This window comes from Arvicanthis niloticus, chromosome 2 (assembly GCF_011762505.2).
Source record: "Arvicanthis niloticus isolate mArvNil1 chromosome 2, mArvNil1.pat.X, whole genome shotgun sequence".
NCBI classification, from domain to species: Eukaryota; Metazoa; Chordata; class Mammalia; order Rodentia; family Muridae; genus Arvicanthis; species Arvicanthis niloticus.
The window spans coordinates 117160507-117171415 of NC_047659.1; the positions used below are offsets into that span (position 1 = coordinate 117160507).

Consider the following 10909-nt stretch of genomic DNA (forward strand, 5'->3'; position numbering starts at 1 on the left):
TCTGTCTCAAAGAGACAGTCTGAATCCAGAACAGGAGCTCAGCAGCCATTAGGTGTGTGTGTGTGTGTGTGTGTGTGTGTGTGTTGACGATTCCTCCATCATTGGGGACAGGAAGCAGCAAGTCTGTCTTTCCTGCTTGTTCCGTGTGTCACTTACTGGTGAAGAACGAGTTCTGGTGGGTGGGCTTTGTCATTAGAGGCAGAACCTGGAATGTGCTCCTTTCGGGTCATTGAAATCACCTCGTGTAACTCCAAAGGCACTCTGGTTATGAGAACAGGATGGGCAACGATGAGAAATGGGACCTGGGAGAGTCAGCTCCATAAGTCATTGTGGATCGCCACCCTTCCCTGATGCCCCAACCAAGCCGGACCTCCTCTTCCTTTTCATCTTTAGGTTCTCTGGTTCTCTAGGGACTGTATCCGCCTGACCTGTCTCTTCTCGGGGCAGCAGCAGGTGGTGGAGATAGCCACAAGCTAAAACTCCTAGCCAAGATCAATGTCTACCTTCCAAAGGGTTATTAGTAATGGCGGTAGAGGTGATTTTAAAACTAACGTATGATGATTTTGAAATGACTCCCTTACGGTTCCTAAAGTAGGTAACGAAGGCCACAAAAAGCAACAAAGATTGGATGGTCCCGGGATCTGGATCAACTAGGTTTAGGATGGTGTGTATCCCTGGTGTGTGTGTGTGTGTGTGTGTGTGTGTGGGGGTGTGTGTGTGTGTGTGTATGTGGGGGGGGGGGGTCCGGAGGGGGTGGAGAAAGGCGGAGGGGGAAGCCAAGAACCAGGAGGAGGGGTAGAGTTTCTGGGCGGGGAGGGGGACGCCGGGGCGCGGTGACGGGAACCAATGAGCTGCCAATTCGTGAGTCTCCGGCGTGACTGTAGAGATTGACGTGGAGGACACGTCAAATTGATTCTCGCACCCCGCAGCTTCCCGGTCAGACGAATTTCTCCCAATCGGATGAAGTTCACCTTGGGCCTGGGGTCGCGGGCCTGGAGAGTGTCCTGGGAGCGGGCGGCGGCGGCTGCGGCAGCGGCGGGCCCTGGGGCTGGCGGCGCGCTGGGCAGCGGCTCACTGCGCGTCTCCAGCCGCCGCGGCCCTCGGCTCGCGCGCGCCCTCCCTCTATGCCTCTCCGGCGGTGGCGGCGCCCGAGCTCTCCCGGACTGTGCCGGGCCCAGCCCCCGCCGCTCCGGCGCCAGGCAGCTGGCCGGCCCGCGCGCGATGGGTAAGGGGCGACCCTCAGGCCGGGTGCGGGAGGGTGCAGAGCTGGGTTGAGACTCTCAACCTCCCTTCCTTCCCCCTGATCCACTTTTCCTGGGCAGAACGAACGGCTCTATGTCCTCAGGAGCCACGTCCTCTGCTGTTCCCAGTCATCGAGGGGTCAGTTCCTTAAGTTCAGGGAGGAGGTGAGGGCATGACCCAAGTCGCGAAAGGGCTCCAAGGGCTGAAGAGCAGAATGTACTGTCTCTGACTCCGACTTTTGCCAGCATGTCCCGGCTCTGCCCAGAGATCTGAGCTGTCGGAGGCTGGAGTGAACCTGCGGGTTACCTCAGAATCATGCTAGGGTGCAGTGCATTTGTCCCCCAACCCCCAAGGATACCCTTGAGTAACCCGCCGGTGTTTTCTCCCTCCCCTGCTCACTCCTGTCCGGCGCGTTTGCAGAGCAGACGTACGGCGAAGTGAATCAGCTTGGTGGCGTGTTTGTCAACGGCCGTCCCCTGCCCAATGCTATCCGCCTGCGCATCGTGGAGCTAGCACAGCTGGGTATCCGACCCTGTGACATCAGTAGGCAACTGCGAGTCTCTCATGGCTGCGTGAGCAAAATCCTGGCGCGCTACAACGAGACCGGCTCCATCCTGCCCGGGGCCATTGGGGGCAGCAAACCTCGAGTCACCACCCCCAACGTAGTGAAGCATATCCGGGACTACAAGCAGGGAGATCCTGGCATCTTTGCCTGGGAGATCCGTGACCGGCTACTGGCTGACGGCGTCTGTGACAAGTACAACGTGCCCTCTGTGAGTTCCATCAGTCGCATCCTGCGAAATAAGATTGGCAGCCTGGCGCAGCCAGGGCCATACGAAGCAAGTAAGCAGCCGCCGCCGCAGCCTGCGCTGCCCTACAACCATATCTACCAGTACCCCTACCCCAGCCCAGTGTCACCCACGGGCACTAAAATGGGCAGTCATCCCGGGGTCCCCGGCTCGGCGGGCCACGTCAGTATCCCGCGATCATGGCCCTCCGCACATTCAGTCAGCAACATCCTGGGCATCCGGACGTTTATGGAGCAAACAGGTTAGTCATGACGTAATTCGTAATTCTCTACAAAAGGCAGAATTTGGGGCGGGAGGCTGATCGAGGGTGTTGCATGCCCTTCTTTTAGAACTGATTTTGGCTCAAAACTAAGTTCAGGACTGGTCCCACAGCCTGGGGGTCCAGAACCTTCTGTGGGAGTCTTCGGACATCTTGAACTTTTTATGACAAATATGGAAAATATTTCCCAAATAGAAGAGCAGACGCAGACCACAAAATCGGAGGCCTGAAATTGCGCTTTTTCATTCTTGCAAAAAGAATGCAAACGCCTATCGCCAAATCTAAGCCAAACAAACCGCTTGGAACATTTTGCTCAGTCCCATCTTTAGCTTACAGGTTCCTTCAAGAACTTGTGCAGGCCCAGGAGCTCTTTTAAGTAAAAGAGAAAGAACCCCTGTCGTCAGTGTTTTGTTTGTTAGGGTTTTTTTTTTTTTTTTTTTTTTTTTTTTGTATGGCTTAGACCTCTGTCGGGTTCAGAGGCCATTCATGTCCTGCCATTAGAATAGAGGTAATGACACCCCATTCTCTCTTGGTTCAGTCACTAGGATTTGTGCTCTGATTGTCATTAAAGTTCTGTCAAATGTTGTTAATTTCTGCTGCACCGAAAAAGCTGGAGGTTTCGGGCAACTTTGATGCCCTGCCTATGATGATAAAAATGTGGGTGTTTTCTAGAAGCCTTGGCTCCCTTTCCCAAGCAGCTAGTGTTTCCTTCCTTACAGCGCCTTCAGCTCCCAGCCAGGAGCAGACCTGAGCAGACACAGGACGACAGTAAACACTCTCGGAGAAACAGACTGGGGAAAGTGGACTGCTTAGCTCCATTTCCGAGGCCCTGCACACTGTTCATTTGGGTGGTTCCATATCAAAATAGCACCAACCAAAACCATCCATGGAGCTGCTGCAGAAGGCAGGTGGTTGGGAAGTGGCTACCAGGTTTGCACCCACCTTTGAAGGTTCCCCTCAGCAGGGAGCGCACACCTGATCTGGGAGCAGCTCTGCGCTGGAGACATCTTGGCATAGGTCTTAGAGTTGGTGCCTTTTTGGGGGAGACAAAGAATGTGCCTAGAGGCAGTCCCGGGCCAGAAAGGTCTCCTAGCCTTCTGGATGCTAATAAAAGTCATCCAGAGGTTTACAAATTTTTTGTGAAGTTGTCTTGAACTTTAATCTTTCTGGTTGCTGCTTCTGAGCAGTGGAACTGCCTCTGCTTGAGCCTCGCTGGTACTTAAGCTTTTTTTTTTTTTTTCGTAGGAAGCGGGCCCGGGGCTGGAAGAAATGAAGGGGAGGCCCCTCTCCTCCTTGTTCTGAAATGCCAGTCCCTGCCACCTTCCCCACCTCCAAAGGAAGGCCTTTGGAGTTTGTGGCAGCCTCTGGAAGTGGGAGGGAATGTCTGGCAGGACTTGCGGATTCTAGTTGGGTCATTGGCTCCTGTGCAAACGTCTGGGCTGGACGTCTTCAGGAGTGCACAGATATCCACTCCATCTGCGTTCCTGCAGGGGCCCTGGCGGGGAGCGAAGGCGCTGCCTACTCCCCCAAGATGGAAGACTGGGCTGGTGTGAACCGAACCGCCTTCCCCACCTCGCCAGCAGTGAATGGACTCGAGAAACCTGCCTTGGAGGCAGACATTAAATATACTCAGGTAACCAGAATTCAGTGCAGTAGGTGACCTTGGCAGGGGTGGGCATAGAAAAGGTTAGGGTGAGGAGAAAGAGCAACAGCGTCTCCCAGGCACGCTTTGCAAAGTCTGGGCAGGAAACGTCTTCCAGCGGCCTATTGCTGTCCTCAAGTCCCGCTGTCCTAGTTTGCAGAAGCCTGGCTTTCGAGAGAGGAGACTGGCTTGCTTTTTGATTAAAAATGTCTGGAAGCCCCCCCCCCCCTTTCTGTAAACCCTTGAGGTTTATAAATCAAGTTTATAAATCAGGTTGCTAGGGAGTCCTAGAATAGTTACAAGTGACAGGACAGCAGAGTCCACGTCAACGTGGCCTGTGCTGGAGAAGCCAGAGGGTTTTCTGACTCTATCTCTTTCTGCAGTCGGCTTCCAGCCTCTCCGCAGTGGGCGGCTTCCTGCCTGCCTGCGCCTACCCGGCTTCCAACCAGCATGGAGTATACAGTGCTCCAGCAGCCGGCTACCTATCCCCAGGCCCGCCCTGGCCACCAGCCCAGGCACCCCCGCTGGCGCCCCACGGAGCTGGTGTGGCCGTGCACGGCGGGGAGCTTGCAGCGGCAATGACCTTCAAACACCCCAGCCGAGAAGGTGAGGGGCACCATCTGGGAGGTGTCAGGTTATTAGAGGGGTTAGAAAGTGTGGAGAGGAGCTTGGGAGACAGAAGAAAGGAAGGAGGGGAAAATGAGTGAGGGATGGGTGAAAAAGTAGGGGGAGGGAGACGCGAAGCTATTGGGGCACATTCATCTCTAGCAGGTGCCGCTAAGAAAGGACACCTAGAAAGTAAGCGACTCACTTAAACTTTCCCATTTAACCTATTGAGAGAAAAGCAAGAGGGTCAGGCTGGTTATCAGGACTTCAGATGTCACTGACGTTCTTGCATGCTTGGTCAAGTTGTTGCCCCGCTCTGGGTTCATGTTCTCCATGCCAAGAATGGTCTTAAAGGCCCACATTTGTGTACCGTGCAAAAGGTAGCTTTCTATAATGGACGAGAGAGGGAGAGAGAGAGAGAGAGAGAGAGAGAGAGAGAGAGAGAGAGAGAGAGAGAGAGAGAGTTAGAGTTCAATCCTACAGGTGGGGTTGGACACTTCCACATCTGAACTCCCCAGTGATTCCTGCCTTTCAGTTTCTTCCTGGTTCCCTCTCAACCTTGACCCTTGTCTCTTTATAGATTCTTTTTCTTCAACGCATTTGGTGGGGAAATCGAAAGCATTCAGGTTCTTTCTTTCCAGTTCGATAGGAGTTAGAGCCTCGTCACCCCCCACCATCCCGCCCCCACCTTCTAAATTTGCTTTCTAAAAAGCCAACCAAGAGATTTAACACATGGGGCCAACATGGATAAAATCGCACTGTCCGTGAAGTTCTTGTTTTTCACTCAACTGAGAAATAATCCACCTGATCTTGAATCTGTCCGTTATGAACCTGCTTATATTTAGGTTTTGATCACCAGCAAATTTAAACTTCACTGCTCCAATAATTAGGGAGTCTTGGCTTCAGCAGAGAAAGGGATCCTGCACACACACACACTGAAGGACAGAATGAGTCAGAAGGGTGCTCTGGGGTTAGGAAATAGTCTGACTTTACCTGTCTCACACCTACCAGTGCTGGATGGGGTCAGGGTGTGGTTGAGCCCATGACCAGACAGATGATAGTGGTCCTCAGACAAAAAGAGCTATTTCCAAGAAGTTTTGGTGAGGCCGGCTGACAGAATCTGGGATTCAATAGGGAAGATAGTGCCACCCACAGGAAAAAACTGAAGGAAGAAAATAGCTTTTGAAATTTTAAAATTACTTTTATTTTATGTGCATTGGTGTTTTATCTGCATGTCTATGTGAGGGTGTCAGATTTTAAAGTTGCAAATAGTTGTAAGTTGCTATGTGGGTGCTGGGAATTGAAACCCGCCTACTAGAAGAGCAGTCAGTACTCTTAACTGATAACTGCTGAGCCATCTCTCCAACCCTTCAATACTTTTTAGAACAGCCTTATCCTAGGCTATTAAGGTTGCACTCATTTGTTTAGACTGAGTCAGAGACTTTAATTTAGTTTAAACAATAGGCTACATTACTTGCTCACTCGGAGAAAAAAAAATCCATGAAAGAATTCTGAAAATATGAGCTCCCAATAGTCCCACATTTAAGGACAGCTGAAGGGTGTCAGGGTGAGTTCTTTCTCACTCGGTTCCTCACACCTCAGGACGTTCCTCACACTCAGGACTGTTGGTGTGGGCATTTGAGTGAGCTTTGCCACACCGTGTAAAGTGCTTAACTGAGCAGGCTTACTTAAAAGTGTAAAGCCAAGAATTTCAGTGATTTCTCCTGGGTTGGTCCCCAGGAGAAGGGAGAAAGAAACTAAAGGGTTTGTTGATTCCAAAAGGGAGTAGTTTTCCCGAAGGGCCACTTGGTTTTAAGGGTGCTTCCAGCCCCACATTAAAAACCTGTGATGAATCCAGGATTAAGATCCAAAAGTGATCACACACTCACTAACTCTAAAGACCTGTAGTCAACTTAGGAGGAATCTGCCTTTGGGTTTATTCTTGATGGATTTTCTTTATCAGACATCCCCTTTTCAGAAATACAGAGCATCTCACTGGCAGAATGCCCCTGTGGCCATCATATTTGCTTCCTACAATAAAATGCCCCATGTTCAAAGCTTATAAACGAGTTAACTACGTTGGTTATTAAATTAGTAAGTTAATGTCCTGATCCACACAGTTCCTTTAAAAAATTGGTTAAAGGAATTATTCACACCCATCCCGATGAACAATTTCTCAGGCTGTCATGAAAGTATTTGTGCTTAATGATTGTAAAAAGAATTGTTCGTTAAGCACCTGTTTTTGAAACATGAAAGCTATACATTCACTTGCAGTATGAATTTACACTCTTCTTCTGGTCAGAAAAGAGCTGCTCCCCAGCTGGCCTTTGAAGAATCAAAGCAAAGTTATATAATCCAGTGCCGTTTACTTTCAACAGTTTCTTAAACAATTCATGTGTTTAAAGAAAACTGTTTCGTGAGAGTTTACTGTCGTTACTTCTGTTTACCGTATAACAGAAGAATTAATATTAGTTAACTTTTTCGATACAAAAATCGTCTTTGCAGAGACAATACGAATTTGTATTTATATAAATATACCTACTAAAAATCAAAAATTTTAATGAGCTAATGGGAATCCAGAATACAATATTCACTAGAGTATTCCTCCAGTTAGCTGCAAACGGGCATTTTACTGGTTATTCAACCTGGAGCCTCATTGAATATCAGTTTGTGCTTTATTTTGACGAAAGGTAGTGACTCTGGGTTTCCTCCTATGGAGGCAAGAAAGTAGGAGTGGTTGTTGATATTCCTCTTCTCCTGAACTTGGGAGGGATCATTTGGAACTGAGAGAAGACTAAAGAAGCCTTATTCTTTTCACAAGGAGGGGTGCTGTTTTAAGAACATCCATATCCACCCAAAGGTGTTTGTGCCAGTACTTTCCTCCCCAAGGCGAGGGAGTCCATTGAGCTCTTCTCAAGGCAAAGGGCATTCACAACGTGTTTCAGAAAGCAGCAAACGTTAAAGTTCCAAAACTGATCCCAGGAGGGATTTAAAAAAGGGGGGAGAGAGTTGAAAAAAATCACATTTATGAGGGTCACTTTCGGGCTTCCAGGAAGAAAACTCGCCCAAAGAAAACTTGCTATTTATATTTGTTAAAGAGAGTTTGCAATGTTGTTCTGATTATTGCTAATCCAGAGTTGGTACTTGGATGATACCAAAAGATAACTCTCACGGATGACTGGACAGCCGTTGCCAATTATGAAAATCCTTGCTATTCCTTCTCCTTTGGTGGAGTCCCAGCCTCTACTGGTTTTGTGTCCACCATGCTATGCTCTTGCAATTCCCATATTTTGAAAGTGTCCGCCCTAGTCATGTTCCAAAAGATTACAGTATACTAAGTGATTCCTCAGGTAAAGGTAGCATCCACCCCCACCCCCGTTTCCAGGGTCCTACAGAAGACCCCCACCCAAAAGGGGGAGGAGGAACTGAGATGGGTGAAAACAGAAGAATCTCCCCAAAGTGGGGGGTGGAATCCATCTCCTGGCTGCTGGGTGTTTATTTTTCTCCACTTGTCATTCCTGCCTCAAGCCTCCACCTCAAATGTTTTAAAAACAGGTCCTCTCTTTTGAGGTGTGTAAACAGGATGGAAAGATGTCTGGATATTTGGTTGTACAGTCATAACTGTGCTTAGTAAAATGAACTGAGAGATGGGGTGTCACCTGGAGGGCTTTGGTCTGGACCGGCTGTATATCTCTTCAAATTTCAAATCTCTCACTAACCTGGTGTGTGTGTCTGTGTGTACTGCTACTTTGAAATAAGACAGTCAAAGCACGTTATGCCTGGGGCTGGGAGGAGGACAGCTGGCAAGTCAGAGTTCCCTCTCATCGGATTGGAATTGAGGCATTAGAGAGTGGCGTTTTTTGCAGGAGGAGGGAAAGAAAAAAAGAAAGAAAGAAAGAAAGAAAGAAAGAAAGAAAGAAAGAAAGAAAGAAAGAAAGAAAGAAAGAAAGAAAGAGCTCGCCCCTTTAGAGATCATTTGTTTTTGACGCCTGGTGCGAGGAAAAGCTGCACACCCGGCCCGGGTTCCAGGGAAAGGAAAAATACGGTTGCACAATCGTGGCGTCACTTTCTGGCTTCCAGTAGCAAAACTTGGGCCCCTTCCCAAAACCCTAAATAATAGAGCAAAGCGCAGAATACCGACTGATATGGCAAGCCCACTGCCACTTAATCCGGAAGCCCACAGGCCCCAGAATGTGCTGCGCCCGCGGTATTCCGCTGCTTACCTAAAGTGCTACCTTGGCTCAAGTCAGAGATCCCCAAGAATGTTTGGTGGCGCGTTTTCCCCGCATCGCGCCTACCCCCCCCTCCAGACACCCTCAATCCTGCCTATTCCGCGGGGGTCTGAAGTGGATCAGTGGGTAAGGGTCGGGAGGACATGATCTGGGGGTGTCAGCACCAGGTCAAGAAGTCTCCTTAGGAGCTGAAGACCTTTACACCGCCCCTGGCATCCAGGGTACAGGAGAAAGGTTTGCCTCTGTGGTCATCATCAGGAGTGAATGCCTGGCAAAGTGGCCTGTTGAGGAGATCCACTAGCCCGCCACTAGTGGCTCCCTGAACGGACACGAAAGGGTGAGCGTTCCCCAGTCTGTGACCTGCTGGCATCCTGCTCCACAGCTTAGGCTCTGGGAGGTGACCCGATGCTCCTGTGCTTCCTCTGCAGGGACCGACAGAAAGCCCCCCAGCCCGGGAGGCAAGGCCACGGACGCACTGGGTAGCTTACACGGACTGCCCATCCCGGCCTCGACTTCCTAGGGGCTGTCCCCTTGCAGAGCCACAGCCCAGCTCAGAGGAGCCGGCCGGGAGCGCAGCTCAGCTCATTCGACCTCTGCGCTGGCAGCATCCAGGAGTTGGGGCCCTGCACGGCCTAGGCCTCGACAGTCCCGCTGCGCTTCCTTCCAGAGTCCCTGGGCTCTTTTAGGTCTTTCCAAACCTTGGTTTTAGACGACTGCGTTAACCTTCCTAGCTCCGAGAGAGAGACTTCTGCATCCACAGGCTCGACTTAATTTTTTTCGTCTTTTCCCTATCCTCTCTCTTCCTCTTTTTCTTCCCCTCCCTTCTGTTTGTTCTCTCTCTCTCTCTCTCTCTCTCTCTCTCTCTCTCTCTCTCTCTCTCTCTCTCTCTCTCCTCACATCCTCACAATCAAAGGCCTGATCTTTACACCTACCCAGGCACTTCTTCTTCAATCCTCAAAACTTCAGTGCACTCTCCAAGGACCCAACCCTCCTCTACACATCCCCACTCCCCTGAGCACCCTCAATCCCAAGGGAGTGGGACTTGAACCTAGGAGCAAAGCCAAAGCCCTTGATCATATATTTTTATAGTAACAAGCAAGAGTACAACTTCCTAGGATTGATGCCCCTACCCCAAGAATGTTGTTTAGAAATCTTTTTTTTTCTTCTGTGCCCAGTGACTAGGCTGGCTTTGTTTCTAAGTTAATGACACCGAAAAGAAGACAGGACAGGAGAAAGAGATGCTGGGACTGGTGGTGTTTTCAGTATGTAAAGACTAGGCACATCTCTCCTAGTCCCAGCTACCCCCAACACCCTCTAATGTACCTCCAGGGCCATCAGCATCATTTTTTTTTTTTTTTGGGTGTTTGTCGCTCAGTACAAATTAATTTTGTTAATTTGAAGAGCAAACTGCTTCAGGGTGATGAGGTTCATTCTGGCTTCTGGTTTGCAAGGAATTGGGGTTTTTAACCCAGGAACCCAGGAGGTATCTTCTGGAGCTAAGCAAGAGGGCTGTTAACTGATTTCAAGTTCAGGTGCACTGGTGGTGGGACTCTGAGTATAATTCAAGTTTTGTAGTCATAAACATATTACTGGTGAGAGTCTGACTTCACCTGTTAAACATGGCCGCCTTTGAATAAAGGAAAGTCTGAAACTCACCAGCTTGGTGAGGGAAACGTCTGTGTTCTCTGCGGTGTTTGGTGTTTAGTGCTTACCCTGGTGTTCCTCCATTTCTCCACCCAGGATGCACACTATCAGAGGATGTGTTCTTGATTTTCTTGAGTACCCACTGCTCTGCTTAGGCAGATGCTGAAAAAGAAAGTGACCTGCATGGGGGCATTTGTCAGTGGCTACAGCAGATTGGTGCTCCTGACCCTCCTCAAGACCAGCATGGTCCAGGAAGTGCCAGCTCATCTTTGGGGATCAGAGGGGAAAGCCAAGTAAAGTCAAGTGCAGAAGCCATCCTAAAATGAAAGGAAAAATTGAAAGGCAAAAGGCAACAATGGAGGGCTTTTTCTAGCATTCTAAAAGCTGAAGAAAAGTATCTCAGGTTACCAAACAACCAAGTGCTTTTAAAGTACAAAGGAGTTTCTGGCTGATTTCCCCCCCCCCCCGCCCCCCA

General features: G+C 49.7%; 1 protein-coding gene across 1 annotated transcript; it reads left to right on the forward strand.

Moving 5' to 3' along the window:
• Positions 1 to 822: 822 nt before the first annotated feature.
• Positions 823 to 9456, forward strand: Pax1 (paired box 1). Its single transcript, XM_034496329.2, has 5 exons — positions 823 to 1225; positions 1663 to 2292; positions 3801 to 3943; positions 4336 to 4558; positions 9219 to 9456. The coding sequence occupies exons 1-5, from the start codon at positions 961 to 963 to the stop codon at positions 9308 to 9310; spliced, it is 1353 nt and encodes a 450-aa protein (XP_034352220.1). The 5' UTR covers positions 823 to 960; the 3' UTR covers positions 9311 to 9456.
• Positions 9457 to 10909: the final 1453 nt, after the last annotated feature.

Bases quoted from the DNA above. Each gene is read 5' to 3' on its own strand.
- Pax1 (XM_034496329.2), top strand. From the start codon at position 961: ATGAAGTTCACCTTGGGCCTGGGGTCGCGGGCCTGGAGAGTGTCCTGG. The intron at 1,226-1,662 runs GTAAGGGGCGAC...GCGCGTTTGCAG, and splicing joins GGCCGGCCCGCGCGCGATGG to AGCAGACGTACGGCGAAGTG. The intron at 4,559-9,218 runs GTGAGGGGCACC...CTTCCTCTGCAG, and splicing joins CAAACACCCCAGCCGAGAAG to GGACCGACAGAAAGCCCCCC.